Raw genomic sequence first — 18,789 nt, forward strand, 5'->3', positions numbered from 1 at the left:
AACGGAGATTGTTTGGTGACAAACGGAGCGAAGGGCATGTTATGAGTGCTCACCCTTGCTCTAAGATACCACTTGCAATGGGAAAGTATGTCTCGGCTATGCTTGGTATTTAAGATCATGACAAGACTTTTAATTCATCAGAAAAATTAACTCAATACGTCATGGGTTCTCAATTCTCACAAGTAAGCCCATTGAAGTCAACTTCCAGCTGAAAAACTATAATTGATGTTATTGTACTGTACAAATATTTTTCAAATAGTTTTGTGGAATACTGCTGAGGATATGATAATCTTTCGAAATATAAAAATTTGGGTCAGTTTTGATTACATAGTCCCAAAAACGGTGCCTAGAAGTTGGAATTGGAGTCCATATCCCGCGAAAAGGCTTCGAGTGTAAGCGGTATAGTTGCTTTCGAAAAAGTGGCTTAAACTTCTAACGTTTCAGAATTTTCAGGAATTTGCCAATGCCTCTGTGATTGCAGAATACTAAAAAGCCTCGCTATAATCGTAGCTCTCCCAGCTGGAATCCCATATTTTGAATTCTGGACTGACCTTACACTAAAATGATCCGCACCATAGAGGTTTAAACACTTCTAACTTAATTCGTTAGCTAAAGGTTGATCTCTTGTCCCTACTTTTTTAAAGAAAAAACACCGAAACTCCAAATTTAATATGGAATGTTTATTGTCATTCGAATCAACATTTCTTGGCATTTAGTTTTTGAAGATTATCCTTTTCACATGTTACCGTGGATACGTCTCAGATGGTCCAACTGTTGAGTTCAATTTTATGACTCGTTCGAGCATATCGACTGGTAACTGGCGATTGGCACGCGTGCTGCTTTCCTGAATCGAAAGGGTACTGTCCACATAAACGTTAGACTTTACATATCCCCACAGGAAAAAGTCTTACGGTGTCATATCACACGATCTTGGCTGACTATCAGCATAAAATATCAAAATATCTGCTCTCCGTGGTGTTCTCTCAATAAATCCATTGATTGATGAGATTTGTTGGAAGTGGCGCCGTCTTCTTGAAAACAAATCTCGTCGAGATCACGAGTTTCTATTTCCGACATGAAATAGTAGCTCGAAAAGGTCGGATCTGCTTGGAAATTTTCAAGTGCCCTTAAAGCGAAGCGATGTCGCTTGGGAAGGCCGAGCTGATTCATTGCTTGCACATACTGTATTTTGTATGCTTTCAATTGATTTTAAATCGATGTAAAATGAGCCAAGTCATTACATAAGCCAGTACGAGTTGCTGCGAATGGCACCGATCGACTTTTCATTATCTTCATGTACACTTACAGCAACGGCTGCTATATTTTCTTCACCGCGTGCTGGACGTGGTGTATTCGGTCGTATATTATATATCAATGAGTGGTGGGTCTCAAGATAGTTGATGGTTTTGCGAATAGTATGTTCAGTCAGCAGATTATCGTGACCATAATTTGAGCGAAACGCGCGAAAAACATTATTTACAGAAGGTAAATTTTCATATTAAAATTCAATAATATGTAAATGTTGTTCAGGCGTAAGTCTTTCCATGATGAAAAGCCAAACATCGTTGCTTTAGGCTCTACTTCTCTTTATTTGAACGGTACGCATTCTGAAGTCATAGTCAGTGCCTACCAAATGAAACAGGCCTATGTCAAGAGCCGGTTTGGTAAGCTAAATTAATGGCTTTGCCAGGTTTTTGTCCTCCAATTATAGCATAAAATATTATTTTTGTTCAATAACTTCAGTAAAGCAGTTTTTGAAAATTTACAGAACATAATTTTCAGATATTTCATATAACTTTCGTCTTGCAATTATCGTACTATATGAAATTCCACTCGAAACCGCACGGAAGCCCATTCATTTTCGTTAAATTAACCAAAATATGAGGAAATTTTTATGCGTAAAGCTTTTGCAGCCACAAAACTTTATTTCGATCTGACAGGATACTAGAATATGAGTGTAATAAAATTTTACGACTGGAACATGATAACGGAACTATCATATTGGTCTGTATGTCAGCTTAAACAAACGACTGTTTTAACAAGCCTAGGTCATACACAGCCAAGCACATAAAAGATAGGAGAGTACCTCTGAATGCAACATACTTAAACACATACACACAACCGTCATATGCTCTTGCACAAACGCTACAATAATTTATTTATGTATGAAACGCAGTAAGGCCTCACATCATGAGGTGGATTACAGCTAAGTTGCCCAGTACGAGCCATGAAACAAATATTTATATTATTTAAGAAACGCCCACACACTTCATGTCGTGATCTATGAAATCATGCACAATGCTTGCATGCATAAATGTGTATGTATTCACATACATTGTACATAGGTGCTCTCTGATGCAACACAAGCACTTGACATTCTATAGGCGCATCACACGGCCGCCTGCTTTGACTCTTCAGCGCTGCTGTGTAACTGCAGGTGTGCGTGCACGCCTAACGGTAGTCTTTTGATCACAAGTGTCAGTTTATGCGACATTAAATTCAACAACAACAACGTAAAATATATAGATTTATGTACTTACAACAGATACAGCGAGTGTCTACAAATAAATAAATACTTTCGCCTACAGGTGACTCCCTGATGACAAAACACTTGCTGTGACACACTGCCAGTGTATAATAATAAATTATTTTGCAATACCTTTGCGCTCAGTAAGATTACAACAATTATGTACATGTATGTATGTGCTATATACTTGTATTAAATGTTCATAGAGTCAATGAAAGGTTGGCAATAATTTCTATCTGTCACTGGGTTTTTATTGAATTACAGAACTGCTTAGAAGCTAGCAAAAAATAAGCAGTAGTTTGGGGGGAGAGTGTTACGAGTGTATATGGTATTTTGTGTATTAGGGTGGTGGAGGGAGCACTTCTCCAGCCTGCTGAACGGCAGTGAAAGTTTAACATCTGGAGATGGCGAACCCGATTCTCCAATCAATGACGATGGAGCAGCCGTTTCATTGCCCGACCATGAAGAAGTTCGAATAGCAATCATCCGAATCAAGAACAACAAAGCGGCGGGGATCGATGAATACGCCGGCCAAGCTATTCAAACACGGCGGCGAAGGCGCTAAGGTGCATGCATCAACTTCTTTGCAAGATATGATCGGCTGAAATCATGTCCGATGATTGGAATTTAAATATGCTTTGTCCAATCCACAAAAAGGGGGACCCCACAATCTGCGCCAATTACCGTGGGATAAGTCTCCTTAACATCGCATATAAGGTTCTCGAGCGTACTGTGTGAAAGATTAAAGCCCACCGTCAACAAACTGTGTAGACTTTATCTGTGAGGCTTTAGACCTGGCAAATCAACAACCGACCAGATATTCACCATACGCCAAATCTTGGAAAAGACCCGTGAAAGGAGAATCGACACACACCACCTCTTCGTCGATTTCAAAGCTGCTTCCGACAGCACGAAAAGGAGCTGCCTTTATGCCACGATGTCTGAATTTGGTATAAGCTCCAAACCGTTCGATACCAAACGAGGTTTCGTGTGACTTCTCCAATCTAATCTTGGAGAAAATAACTCGAGCTGCAGAACTAAATAGAGAAGGTAATATCTTTTATAAGCGTAAACGTAAACAGCTGTTGGCATACGCCGATGATATTGATATTCTTGGCCTCAACAACCGCGCCGTTAGTTCTGTTTTCTCCAAGACGAAATATCTCTTGTCGTCAAACAAACATTCGTCGCACTCGAAACTTGGCCCGCCGATACTCTTGACAGTCATAACTTTGAAGTCGTAGATATTTTCATCTTGGAACCAGATCCATACCAACAACAATATCAGACTTGGAATACAACGCACAATCAATCTTTGCCAACAGGTGCTACTTTGGGCTGAGTCTGCCGGGTTAACTGATTTCAAACGGGTTCAATTCGCTAGTGTTGGGACTGCGTAAGCGGACCGCGCCCCGTTTTTTATAACGCGTCCGGAATTTAAAATCTTATATTATTTATTAATCTTTAATATTATCTTAAGTGTTATCGATATTTTAGTCTTCTTAAGATAATCCTAGTTTCGGAGCCGGTATCTTGCATCCAGCTTCTTCGATCATGTTCGAAATTTATATGTAACATATTTGACAGATGAAACTGCCGATCAAGTTTTTAGATCTTTTAGAAACACCCTAACACATAAATTACCAATTACCGTAGCTTTCGCTCACAAATACAGTTAAACCAAAGAAACTTTACCTACACACCGAAGTCCATTTTTCAAATCGCAACAATCAAATGCCTTAAATAATTATTTATGTAACATATGTTTTATTACCATTTAATAGTTGCCTACATTTAGGAAGTAAGTCAAAAATTTAAGCCGATGTATAAGTGAGTGGTATATAGTTTAATTCCACGACACTTTTTATTAAAAGAATGCAAATCAACAGACCTTATAAGAAAACTCTCAAAGGCGAAAGTATGTTTGTAGTATCCGAGTTACATCAAATTCTATATGTTCTTGGTTTATGTCTCGACTAAAACAAATTTCTGAACTCTGCACAAAAACCTTAGAATAAACCAATTGCACTTCAGATACGAAAACCCTTGTCACACAAACCCGTTTATCGCTCATGATAAATCCGGGTCCTCTGAAAAGCTTGTATACTCGATTTACTCTCTTAAGAGATGTTCCACCATAATTTTGTTGAAAATCAGCATATAAACTTTAAGCTCCTAACTCTTAATCTATCGCAGATAATGGTATGTCAAGCGGAAACCAATTTATGTATGAAAGCCATCTATGCCACTAATTTTTTATGTGCACAGTTATATACATAAGTATGTACTATGTATTTACATACATAACTATGCATGTGTTTTGGAGCTCATAATGCATAAAAGCAATAAATTTCTGCTGTGACAAGTGTCGCGCGTAATTTAGCAGCTGAACTCTGTGAGAGCGCGTTTGTAGCTTTGCATGCATGTGTAAATTATATATGATGGTATAGTGCAGCAGCTGTGAGGAACAATCCCCCTAAGCAATACTACATTTCTCCATGCGGATAAGTAAGTCTGAATGTTAATCTGCAAGTGAGAAAATCCTAACTCCCAGCAGGTGATCCAATAAACAGGAAGTATAACATAGCATAACATACTTTGATAAGCGCCAGCAAAATCGAAATTAAATGAGCGAAAATCTACTGTAAGGTGCAGATTTTTACCCAAAACGATTGTGGTTATATTAGAGTACTTCGAACTTGAAGAAATGCAATCAAATTTCTACTAGTGCCCATGGAACTAGTTCGTAGCGAATATTTTCCGCAACCAATGGCTTAAAGCTTGAAATGGGGCAATTTTGCACTATCTCAAACGCAAGCAGCGTGATTTATTGTTACGCATAGAGATGCACTCAGTTAGGAAAATAAGTTATTGTTTATCAACCAAGTTATCTCGTAACAACTGATATATGATAAGCAATCGTTCCTCTTTCTTAGTTGTTATGACATATCAAAGCGAGGTAAATTGATTAAGTAAAAAATATATTTAAATTTATTTAAGCAGGGAAAAATATATTTTCTACTAACATGGACTTTTAAGCTTTTGAAAGTTTCTTCTTTAACTTTAAAATATAATAATAAAAAATAAAAATTAATTTTATTCTAGATAAGCCTAAATGTAGGCAACATTTTGATTTCGAAAATAAAAATATTATGTCGAATAAATATTGCCTACAATAAGGCGCACTTGCCTAAAACCATTCTCCATTATTTTAATGAATCCAAATAACGTATGATTATTTTACTTAACATCAATATAATCACGTCTAGGATTCAATTTTGTTATATATTTTCATACGCTCAGAGTATGTTAATACTATATGCACCTTCTTCTTTATTGGCGTAGACACCGCAGTTATAGCTGAGTTTACAACAAAGCGCCAATCGTTCTTTCTTTTCATTGTTTGGCGCCAATTGGAGATTCCATGTGTAGCCAAGTCCTTCCCCACCTGGTCTTTCCAACAGAGTGGTTGTGTATCTCTTCTTCTGCTTCCTCCGGCGGGTACTGCGTCGAATACTCAGAGCTGTGGTGTTTTCATCCATTCGGGTGTCGTGACCTAGCCAGCGCAGCCGCTGTCCCTTAATTCGCTGAACTATGTCAGTGTCGCCTTGTCATAAACTTCGTTTGTTATGGGACGGAACGGAGAGATCCTTCCCAATCCTGACGGAGCATTTGGTCTTGCTCAACGTCAGTTTACACAGCTTTATTAGCTTTGCGGGGATATCACGTTCATATATAGTGGCATAAAAATAGTTAATTTCTCGCTGTTGAAGGCGGCTTTAAAATCGACGAAGAAGTGGTGTGTGCCCTTTTCCAAGATTAAGCGAATGATGAAAATCTAGTCAGTTATAGATTTTCTAGATCTAAAGCCAAACTGATAAAGTCCAATCAGTTTGTTGACGGTGGACTTCACACAGTACGCGCGTTAGATAGAGGCTTATCCAAAAGTAGTTGACGCAGATTGTGTGGTCTTCCTTTTTGTGGATTGGACCGTGATTTCATTCGATTGGGAACAAGTCGATTTCCCGATGTCTTCTTGCGCTACAGCTCTGTACCTTTGAAACTCAAGTGTGCTCAGCACCTACCAATGATCAACAACCAGAAAGTGTGCTACTGCGAGATACTTCTAGCTCAGAGTGAACCGTAAGAGGTCCTCCGAACTATATACTAGCCCCTAGCAAAGTTCATCTCGCCGCCATTGTAAATTTTCTGACTGGACACTGTCCAACAGGTTCACACGCGGTGCTGCTAAATAATCTGTCGTACGCTCTTTGCCACAGTTGTAGGGAGGAGGGCGAGGTGGCACTATCTTGTCACTTTATCCTCTATTACCTTGCTTTTGACAGATTGAGATTGAAAAAACTCGGTCGGCACACGTTCGGTGAACTTAGTAAAATTGCTCGTGTTGAGTTATCCGCCTTAACAAATCTGGGGTATGCTTAAAACGCTTCGACTATCTATGGGAATCTAGTGATTCACCTTTGTGAGTTCACGGGTAACACAAAGAACGAAAATCTGAGATTCATCGAATTTGGATCAACCCTACGAGTTAACGTAACCTGTCTTTTTGACTCAATCACCAAGCAAAAAACTATTTCAACCCCTTCTAAAGTTTAAATAAGCAAATAATTTTACACACAGCTACATACAAGGTGTGTTCCAAAGTAAACAGGACTTTAAAAAAAACAGAACAAATGGTATTACAAGTACAAGGTACAAGTCGCACGGTACCATATCAGGTGAATACGGGGAGGGGTTAATGGTTAAAATGGGATTTTTGGTAAAATAATCGGTCACAAGCGTCGATGGAATGATGGATTCTGAGCAATTTTTGGTCGTCAGTCAATTTGTGCGAAACAAACCGTGCACACACCTTTCGTAAGCCCAAATGTTCGGTCAAAATGCGACAAATCGATGTTCTGGAGATGTTCCATTCCATTTCCATGAATTTCAATGATGATTTCGGCTGATTTTTGATGAATTCACGCACAGTTTCGATGGAATTTCCGGTGAACACGGATTTTGATTGGCCCACATGTTGATCGTCATTTATGTCCTCACGACGACTTTGAAATCGTTGAAACCACTCGTGCACTCTGCTACGCGATAGGCAATCATCACCATAAACTTGTTTCATCAGCTGAAACCTTTCGGTAAAAGTTTTACCAAATTTAAAACAAAATTTAATTTTGGCTCTTTGTTCGAAGCTCATTTTCGCACCGATAACACAAACATACTGACACTTAAAATGCAAAAACTACTTCCAATCAATGAAATGTCATGAGATTTTCACTGGTTAATCGATAAAGATAGCAGATTCCAACGCACCAGTCGACATATAGATGGCTCCACCAGGGGCGATAGATTCAAAAATTCCTGTTTACTTTGGAACGCTTCTTGTATATATGCTTAGGCACCCAAGCAGTTTTACTTACTTCATTCATACTTCAAGACATTTTCTGTTTGATTGCGAGATGAAGAGTTTAGATGTCTTCAAATGCTCAACTATAACAACAGTAAACCACATGTTTCGAACACAAATAGCTAAAATGCAATCAATTTTCGCTGAGAATATTGCTTTTTAGCAAGTTCATTGTGAAATCTTATTTATAACTTTATAAATTAGAAATTTACCATCACACCAACAACAACGATGGAAATCAGCACATTATAGGCTTAACTCAAAACTTAAAAAAATTACCAAATTACTTTTACTCAAAAAATTGCCACTGATTTGGGTTTTTCAACACAACTCATCAGCATCACCAACGAGCTCACTTCAATATTCTATGCACACAACTATTGCACGTTGTTGCTTTTTTCTCATGAATATATTTTTCCTTTTCTCATTCAATTTGCAGAAAATTCATTCCGCTGGGAATCATTGAGGAAGGCAGCTATGAAAAGGATGTGCTATTCTACGTCAACATCGGCGAACCCATCATCGCGCCAGGTACATATATGTTTTCTATATGCTATTATGCACTACACATCCTTTAAACATACTATATATAGTTATACATACATATATGCATACATACATACATATATACTCGCATACCAGTATAGATTGTATGTAGGTATGTATGCACCTGCAAGCAATGCTCGCGCTAGCCTACCTACTTGCGAAACTAGCGTATATAATATGTACTTATTTAATATACATACATATATTATATATATATATATATAAATATATATAGATATATGTATATTATACAACTATAAATAAACATGTAAATAACTGCTCCTTTGAGAAACTAAATACCAATGCGAGCAGTCGTCAACCAATCAACCCAAAATAAGAGCGAATACCCACACAACTCCCCAACCAAGGTCCATCCCACGTATGTATTTTTCCCCGCCGCTATTACCGCTACTGCTGTTGCTGCCGCCGCTGTTTTGTCCCGCTGTAGTGCGACCAATCAATCCCCAAGTAGTCAGCGTTCCAATGACTTTCACCTTTTAAAGTGAAATTCCGTTACGTCCAACCCGCTCACACGGCGACAAACGTCAAGTTAATGGCGTGCATATATGTATAAATATATATATGTACGTACGATTTTATGCATAAATTTATGGTATTCACTCACGTTCCTCTACATATGATTGTGTATATATGTATGTATATAAATCCCTAGATGAATCCTTGATTATTTTTTGCTTTCATATTGAGTAAAAGTTTTTTTCCGAAAAAATACAGAAAACCAAAAACATGAAATGAAAAGAAAGCAGCTTTTATGAAAATTCGCATAAAATATTTTTCCATTGGCTTATGAATATACAAACGTACATATAGTATTGTAGCGAAATTCTACTCAACCATGAAATCTAAATCTTCTTCTTCTTTTCTTTCATCGTTTTCATGTTTTTTATTCTTTTTTTTCTCTACTATATATTGTATTCTTAACGATATATCTACGTCTACACACACATATACATACTCGAACACATACAAATATACAAACACATTCCCACAAACAGACAATGCAGTTCCCACGATGAATTTCAGTAAAGTCTACAACAACATTATAGTTTTTTTTTTTAGCTATTTTGTAGCGCCATAGAGTTCAAATTAGTTAATGTGCCATGAAAAGAAGTATATAAAAATTATAATGCAAATGCTCTGCAAGCACATAGTTAAGCGATTAATTTCTATAATTGAAGCAGAATAATGTTAATTAAAAAAATGTATATATTTTTTTAACGGCAAAGCCTTTGACGCTTGCGCATTTAACTTGCCGCAGAAAAGCATGAAGAACGCAATAAATGCAAATTCAAATGAATGAAAAATACCAAGCCAAATAAAGAGAGAAACGAGCGCAACACAATCACAAAGCCGCCGCCGCCATATGCGTGTAGTGTTCGTATGCTTTACGTTGCGTATACGCCGCGCCATACCGAAATGGCAAATGAAATAAAATGCAAGCCGTTGAAACGGTCGGTGGTGCTTGCCAGCCAAAAAAGAGTGCAACTTCACTCAATTAAAGCGCGAAATTTTTGCTTTTTGATTTTATTCTCTCTTTGTTTTTGTTTTTTTTGGATTTTTTCGCTTTTCAACACTTGATTTTTGGTAGTATATTTTGTGCGTAAAGTGTATATCCTCCGATTTCACCGCACTCTTACTTCAGTCGTATAGTTGTACTTATATTTTTTAACCATTTTATAATATTTTTATTTTGCGTATATATTCATATCTATGACGTCATGTCGCACAAACCTCACTTTAGTTTTATTTACGCAGTTTAGACTCTTACAGTTAGTCATCCGGCTGAACGCATTTTAAGAAGTAGTCGTAAAGTAACCGTTAGCAGCCGCGCAGCTTCCTTAGGCCCCCCTTCCTTTAGTGCAACCCTGCGTAGTCTAATTGCCTTCGTGGCATAAGGAATGCACCTTGCCACATAGAATGCAGCATCATTGATAAAATATTCCCAAGCAAGCAGCATGTAATGCATATAATATGTCATTTGTTAGCGATTTAGCGCACCCTGTTCGATATGTAGTATGCAAAGAGTACTCCAATGTCATCCCAACAACAACACACATAAACATGATAAATCCTTTCGGTGTTTAGTCTGCATCGCTGTAGATTTTACACGGCTGCGCATGTCGCAAATCAATATAACTCGTATGGCGAATCATTGCAACCGAAACAAAAAAAAACAAAAAATCAGAAAACCTTTTGGTGTGCCCTCTTCATCATTTTCTTGACATATTTTTAGTCTTAAATCAGTAGAAACTGCATTTCATATAACAAAAAACTAAAATTCATTTAATGACTCATTTCAATTCTTTCAACAAAAATATTTTTTTTTAGACTTTTCCATCTTTTAAACTTTTTTAGTTAGTTTTCCTTTAATGCAAGAAATTTATTTTATTTTAATTATATTTTTATTTCTAATATCTATACCTTTTTTTAATCATCACATTTACTTCTATATATTTTTCAGAGTTCTTTTATTTGTTTTAAATTATTTCTCTTCTTTTCCTTGATATCTTTGGTCCTAAAAATTTTGTTTTATTCTCCAAAAATCCTTCTTCCCTGTTTTCCTCTAAATATGTACTAAAAATATTTCCATATAATCACTTAAGTCTCACAAGCCCATATTTATCGAGACTGTAAAAGACTGCAATCAAGTAACAATTATTTAAAATTATTTCACATAAAGGTTAAGAAAATATTAATTATTTAATTCTACGCCCTTTATTCTAGAATATGTGTGAATTTTTTTGAAGTCAGAAGCATCGAAAGCCGGTGTACGGAACTTGAATCCGACAAACCTGACCTACTCTCAACTCAAGACTCTCCCACGGAACCACCGGTTAAGTATTACATTGTGGAAGCACCAGGACATTAAATCCCCTCTATTGTGCTGACTGACGGACGCCTAGTCTGTTGAAAAAGTTTCAGTTTTGTCATTATGAATGCTAACCCTACGCTAGCAGCCGTCCATTTCTCAGTCGACTGACACATGAGTATCGTTAAGTTATCTTCCCTTTTATTTGAAAAGCAAGGGCAATAAAATAATACATGTTTAGAGTCTTCTATATACCCTGTCCACGTCGGATAGTTCGGCCTAATGTCTTTGTGGAATCTGTAAAGGTAGCTTCTAAAGCACCCATGTCCACTACGTATTTGGGGTCAGAAGAAAATCCAGGTCCCTATGGCATCTGTCTATCCACGAGTGGTTGTCCGGTATGTCTGTATGTCTGTGGGTACAGCGCCCTTTGGGTGCGAAATGCCACCGCTGCCACATTTTGGTGCTCTTGTTCCTTTCCTCTGTCCTTGCGGATATCGTTTTGCACGCTGATAGCTAATATAATTGCTCGAGTTCATCTCCCTGTAACGCAAGCAGTCTCTATTGACCATCATTCTCGATAGAGCATTATAAATTGTGTTTGCTTTATCAGAAATATTCGCCAGCTGTTCCTTAAAATTTTATTTGGAGTCCAATATTACTCCCAGATATTTCAGCTACCACTGTGAAGTAATCTCGTACTCCCCTATTGTGAGCTCTATTCGTTTTTCCACCTTCTTGGTGCTTAAGAGTAAAGTTTCAGACTCACAAAAGAGAACCATTGGCGTAGACCCTTTAAGCACTCATTGCATTTATTTCTTAGGTCGACTAATTGTTTAGTCACTGCTACCGCCTTGAGATCGTCGTCGAAAGGAACCGAATTTCAAAACTGCCGTATTGTCATTTTAAAGTTATGTTAGGATGCAATTATGTTAGGATCGGTTGGACCGATAGACGTAAAATTTTGACACGATCTACTCAGTTATATTTTTCAGGTAATTATTGATTTTTGATCATTTTTTTAGTCACTTTAGCATTCGATATTGCTATAACCTCAATATTGTGAATCAATTCAGAAATATTGTGGCATAAGTTTGCTTTATATAATGTGGCGAATCGAACAAGCAAGTGGTATAAATGAAACAGCAAATCAAGCCGCGCAAGTAATATAAAAATATCAATCTAATGTTCTGATTGCAGTCCTTAACAGTCGTCGAAAGAAATAGATATCGTAGAAATTAGTAATTTATCATCGAAATTTTGTCATCTAACGTTTAATCATAAGTATATGCCACATACATATGTATAGTAAATATATAAATCTATAAGTAATTCATTAATAATATCATTTGATTGAATTTAAGCAAGATAAAGAAAATTATTCCTCCTATCCCTCTATTCATTATTCACGCAGATAATAGCATTAAAACGGAAGCACTTAAATTTCTAAACAAGTTTCTCGGTATGTAAAACCCAAAACTTAATCTTGATCCATATATGTATATACTACTATTACTACTTCTTGCATTACTTTTTACAATAAACTGTTCGTACTTATAAGTGTTATGTAACGGAAAAAGAACATTGACAAATTATGGCATAAAATTTCCAAAGTTTTTACAAGAAAATCTAATTAAAGTCAAATTTACAAATTGTGTGCTGTGAATTGATAATTTTGTCGTGTTGAAAACTTGTTACAATTAACTGTGTAATTACTCACAACTGTTTGTAGTAAAATTTGTCTGAAGTGATATCATCATTGTCGCTAAACATTGTTGCTTGTGCTGTATAAATCGCTTAAAAATATATACCATTTTAGCACACACTTATTCATTTAAAATAATTTATTTAATTATAAAGTGTTAAGCGTTTGGAAAATATAAAAATATAAAGGGTCGTAATTTTTGCAATAAATAGTTTATATTTGACAGTAACGCAACAAAATATATATACATAATCACTCTTAATTATAATATATATAATTATTTTAAATACACACCGAAAATGACGTTAAGTATTTCGTTTGGCAAAAATCTTCTTATAAACAAAGTATGTCATTAGCACTCTTCAAAAACTGCTTATTTTATATAAATTACAACTAACTATACAATATATTACTGCAATTTTTGTAAATTAACAATTTTTGTAAATTAATAATTTTTAAAAATTATTGATATTTTTGTAACTTTTTAAATATAGTACTTTGCTAAAAAAATACTCAAACGTTTTCACAATTATTCCTACAAAACATTGAAAGCTTTTCACTAATTACTACCTTCCGCTTTTAGAAACGCTTTACTTTAATGCTACACAATATTTTAGACTCTCGTCGCTTAACTGCTTTGAATGTATTTACATATATAATTATCTACTTCACCACTAATTATTATCGTTTTTGCTTTTTAGCTTTTAATTTTGAAATCTAATGACCACTTATTTGGTCAAAATATTAATTATAAAGAAAAAATTAAAATAAAGCTATAATTACTAAAGAACAAATTGTATTGAGAATCTTGGAGATAAACATTCTTACCAGCGTCATATAGTCAATGGAACCTTAAGTAAAGAAAGTTTTCCAGTATAGAAAATATACATATTAACTAAAATGAGCCAAAAATTACAGATTTACGAGTATAATAAAAGGGCCATAGTTGTACTGAATGTACATGCAAGGTGTGTCCCAAATATAAACGAATTTAATATTTAAGAGGTTACATGGTTCTCACGGCTTTGAGAATCCATTTTTTAGACTTATTTAATTTGATAATATTTCAAGAATATTGTCCTAAATGCTCAAGTTAATCCAAATAATGGTTTTGGAGATACTGCCTTGAAAAATTTAACGTCCGAAGGCAGCTATACTATTGTTTTAAATTTGAAACCCGTTTTTTTCCAAACAAGAGATTATACGAGATATAAAATAGATCTTGAATGAAGTATTTTTTTATTCAATTCTTCTTTCTTATTGGCGGAGACATCACTTACGAAGTATATCATAGCGATCTATCGTTTTCGCCGGTGCCAATGCGCAAAGCACCATAAATCTTCCGCATAACCGTACTCGAAAACTCGTAAAGCCGACTCGTCAGATGTTGTCATTGTCCATGCCTTTGCACCATATAGCAAGACGGGGGTGATGAGTGACTTGAGGAGTTTAATCTTTGTTCGTTTCTTACAAGAACTTAATTTCGACCGTTCAGTTTGTATGGCAGCTAGATGTAGTGATCCGATCTGAACAGTATTTTTAGCTATTGTATTAGGTCTACAACTTTGCTTCCGCCGTTTTTTTTTGTAAATTTAAGGCTTTATTTTATAAAAAACCATTACAAAAATGTTATTCAAAATACTAGCCGTCGCTAGCTACTACTTTTGACCATCTTTCTGGCAGCATGCGTATTCCGTGACGTAAGAACTCCTCATCTTTCGAGTCGATCCAAGTATCAATCCAATTTTTGACTTCTTCATAAGAACTGAAGTGCTAGACCGTGTGCCACCGATCGGAACAAGTGGTAATCAGATGGCGCAACGTCTGCAGAATACGGCGGGTGGGGTAAGATCTGCCATTTCAGCGTCTCCAAATATTTTTTGACCACCTTTGCGACGTGAGGCCGAGCATTGTCATGCTGGAAAATGACTTTATCGTGTCTTTCCTCGTACTGTGGCAGTTTTTCTTTTAGTGCTTGGCTCAAAGGCATCAATTGCGTTCGGTATCGATCTCCTGTGATGGTTTCAGTTGGCTTTAGCAGCTCATAATATATCACCCCCAGCTGGTCCCACTAAATGCAGAGCATGACATTGGCGCCGTGAATGTTCGGTTTTGCAGTCGACACGGAGGCATGTCCAGGCTTTCCCCATGACTTTCTTTGCTTAGGATTATCGTAGTGGACCCATTTTTCGTCGCCAGTTACAATGCGATGTAAAAATCCCTTTCGGTTGTGCCTTTGAAGCAGCTGTTCACATGCAAAGAAGCGCCGTTCGACATCTCTTGGTTTCAAGTCGCAAGGAACCCATTTTCCTTGTTTCTGAATCATCCCCATGGCTTTGAGTCGTTTTGATACAGCTTGCTGTGTCACCTTCAACGATTCGGCCAATTCCTCTTGGGTTCGAAACGCATCTTGGTCGAGTAATGCCTCCAATTCAGCATCTTCGAAAATCTTCTCCCTTCCACCACCATGCCGGTCTTCGACTTCATAATCACCATTCTTAAAACGTTGAAACCATTCGCGACATGTTCTTTCACTTATGACAGCCTTACCGTACGTTTCTAGGAATTAAAAAAGAAAAGCAAAATTTCCCGCAAATGTCGAGTATTCGGTTCAAAAAGTGACATTTTCAGTTGAGAATAAATTTTGGATGTAAACAGATCTCTACAAATATTTTGTTGGGTTAGTGTTGACACAAATGTCCAAGATCGATATAAAACGATTTAAAAACGGCGGAAGCAAAGTTTTAGACCTAATAGCATTGCCTTGGACAATACTCCATGCCATAATAAACATCAAATAAAAAATTTCTCCATACAAGAACTTGATTTTGATGTTTTTAAGTGCTAAGAATTATTCCTGAACTCCAACTAATATTTTCAAATTCAAGCAGAAGTGATTGGCAATTGCTGCAATTGATTAATGCTCTTCATATACTTAAGTGTTTGAAATAATCATAGGAATTAACGCACATTTTAACGGCAAATCTTCTTGCTATTATGGCAAACAGTACATTAATATTTACCAATTTAAAGTGCAGCATTAAAAAACAAAAAGGAAAAAAGCTAACATTTATATGCATAAACGATTATGCAATTTATGCTGTGCAAACGCACTTAATTTGCAAAATTAATTTCACACGTTCATATGCCATAAATTATTGATGTGGCCCGAAGGTGGGCTTAGTGAGCTCGTCAATTATCACAACAACAACTCAACTAACTGTTTGATTTATTAAATTGATGTGAAATTACACATCAATTGCGCTGTTAAAGTGAATTAAGTATATTTACTCTACTTTCTTTCACTTTTTATTTTTCAAAAAAATTAAAATTGACTTGTATTTATTTTTATGGAAAACAGTTTTGTAAAATTCGCATTGTGGAAATTAAGTTTTAATCATGCATAACCATAAAAGAGGCCAAGTAAATATTTACTATATAATTAAAATTATTTTTTTTTTGTTTTAGTATTGACAGGGTGAAGCATTTTTGTTGAACATAGGGTCTACAAAATTATGTAATTGTAATAAAAATGCATAGCAACTTTAATTTTTTTTTTTTGTTTTTTGTTAAATACATTATATTTGCAATCTATTTCAGTAAATAATAAGCAAATTTGATGACAAAACCATAACTTTAATTTAAACACTGATATCTTAAACTTAATCTCACTTTTTCTGCCATAAAGTCAAAGGTTTCATACCTGCCATAAGGACAAAGAGTTTTTATTGCCCCATTAACCCTGAAAGCTAGTGCTGAAATGGTTATAAGATTTAATTTAATTTAAAAATAATAAAAAAAAAAAGTTTTTAACTCCCGGAAATGAACAGAAACCCAATACAAAAATTTGTCATGTCCTTCTGTTTATGTACACATAGTACCTCAGGTTTTGAGATATCGATAAATTTTGCATACGCCTTTTTCTCTCCAAAAAACTACTCAAAATCAAGAAACCCCCAATATCGTATTCCAGAAAGATATAAAGGGTGATATATTTTGAAGTTCCCTACGTTTTTAAAGAAGAACCACAGAAACTTTAAATTTAATGGGGAATGTTTAAAAGAACATTCTTCGGCATCGACTTTTTGAAGATTTTCTCTTTCAAATATTGGCTACATCTCAGATGGTCTAGCCCTTGAGTCAAATTTGCGATGACTCGTTAAGCATTTCGATTGGTAACTGGCGAATGACAGGCGTAATGTTTTGCTTTAAGGCCTGAATCGAAGCGGGATTGTCCGCATAGACTTTAGACTTCATATGTTACAAACTGATCAAGCAAAATCAAGTCCTTTTAGGGAAAACTTTTTTATTTGACAAAATATATTCACGAAATTCGACATATATATACATATATTATTGCTCAAGGCAACGGCACAATTTTCAAAAAAATAATGTGATCGGACTACTATGGCATATAGCTGTCATGCTCCTACAGGAATTATCGTTTTTTCTTTTTGATAAAAACTGTTTTTGGTGGCGGTATTCACAGTAAAAAAATAGATGTTTTAGTCAAAATCTTGACTTAGAACTTGGACGAAGGAAAAAAAACTGAAAATTACATTTTTGGCAGACTTTTTTACAAAAAATTTAAAAATTGAGTAAAAATTTCGTGACATTTTTTTGTTGTAATCGCAAAAAAAAATCCATCAGAATTCTATCTCAAAGACTTGTGTAAAATTTCATGAAGATCGGTTGAATAGTTCTCGATAAATTTTTCCAACCGACTTCAAAAACACAGTTTCGAGAAAAATGCGATTAAAGACGACGCACTTAGCCTAGCTAGTCTCGAGCGCACAAGTTTTACTGGCTTTATCTCCGAAACTATTACTCGAATCAACTTGAAAATTTTGGACTATATTCTAGAGGTGTTGAGAATTTAATAAGACAATAAAAAAATTTGATTTTTTTTAAACCCGTAAACCCATGTATCCCCTTAATAGTCAAATAATAAGTATGTGGAATCTAATTTATTTTTTTTTTTCACTTCTAATAACAATTTAGCTGGCATCTTTATTTTAAATATTTATAATTTTTATTTATTTCAAATTTATAAATTTATTATAAGAAATAAATAATTATTTCACATTAAGAGAGGTTAGGGCTATTCACAACTCATAACACACGCATACTCTACATGTTATCTAAATGTGTTCTTTGTGCTTCACAAATTCGTAACTGTAAGTGCATTATTGGTGTTTGTGAATCGAGAAATTGTCTTATAAATTGTTTATTTCAAATTATTTGTTTATTAACTATATATTATTTATTCAAAAATTGCGCCTTTTCGTAACTGACAAGTTGTTTTGGTAAGAAAAAGTGCATTTGCATTATGAAAATTATTAAAAGTTATCTTCAAAATATTTGCGAAAAATTATGGTGACTAAAAGCATTTCAAAAATTGTTGTTTAAAATTTAATACTAAAATATCAGCTCTGTAAATTGTGAAAATTAAATATTTGAATTCGAAAGTCATATATGTTTAACATGTGATTTTCGATTTTCTACAAAAGCGTGTTACTTGAGCATTTATTTTATTTTCTTTCCAATTGCGGTATTTTAAAATGCTCGACACATCTACGCAACTGGATTTGTGAACGCACTCATTGGCGTTTCACATTTTAAATGGCTAAATCACAAACAACTTGCGTCAACTATAAATACTTTAAATTATTACAACAACAACAAAACTAAACCACTTTACCACTACAATGAAAAAAACTGTATAAAAATTAAAAAAAATATAAACATTATTTGCATAC

At 35.2% G+C, this 18,789-nt stretch overlaps 1 protein-coding gene across 9 annotated transcripts in view; it reads left to right on the forward strand.

Moving 5' to 3' along the window:
* The window catches only part of LOC120782744 (sodium/calcium exchanger 3-like), a 194,453-nt gene that overhangs the window by 163,638 nt on the left and 12,026 nt on the right, over window positions 1-18,789 (forward strand). For 7 of the 9 annotated variants that reach the window (XM_040115180.1, XM_040115184.1, XM_040115178.1 and 4 more), the window contains 2 exons: window positions 8,389-8,480; window positions 12,740-12,787. In XM_040115180.1, coding sequence (XP_039971114.1) covers window positions 8,389-8,480; window positions 12,740-12,787 — 140 coding nt within the window. The remainder of the gene's footprint in view (window positions 1-8,388; window positions 8,481-12,739; window positions 12,788-18,789) is intronic. The other 2 variants (XM_040115185.1, XM_040115186.1) reach the window with 1 other exon arrangement.

This window comes from Bactrocera tryoni, chromosome 1 (assembly GCF_016617805.1).
Source record: "Bactrocera tryoni isolate S06 chromosome 1, CSIRO_BtryS06_freeze2, whole genome shotgun sequence".
NCBI classification, from domain to species: domain Eukaryota; kingdom Metazoa; phylum Arthropoda; class Insecta; order Diptera; family Tephritidae; genus Bactrocera; species Bactrocera tryoni.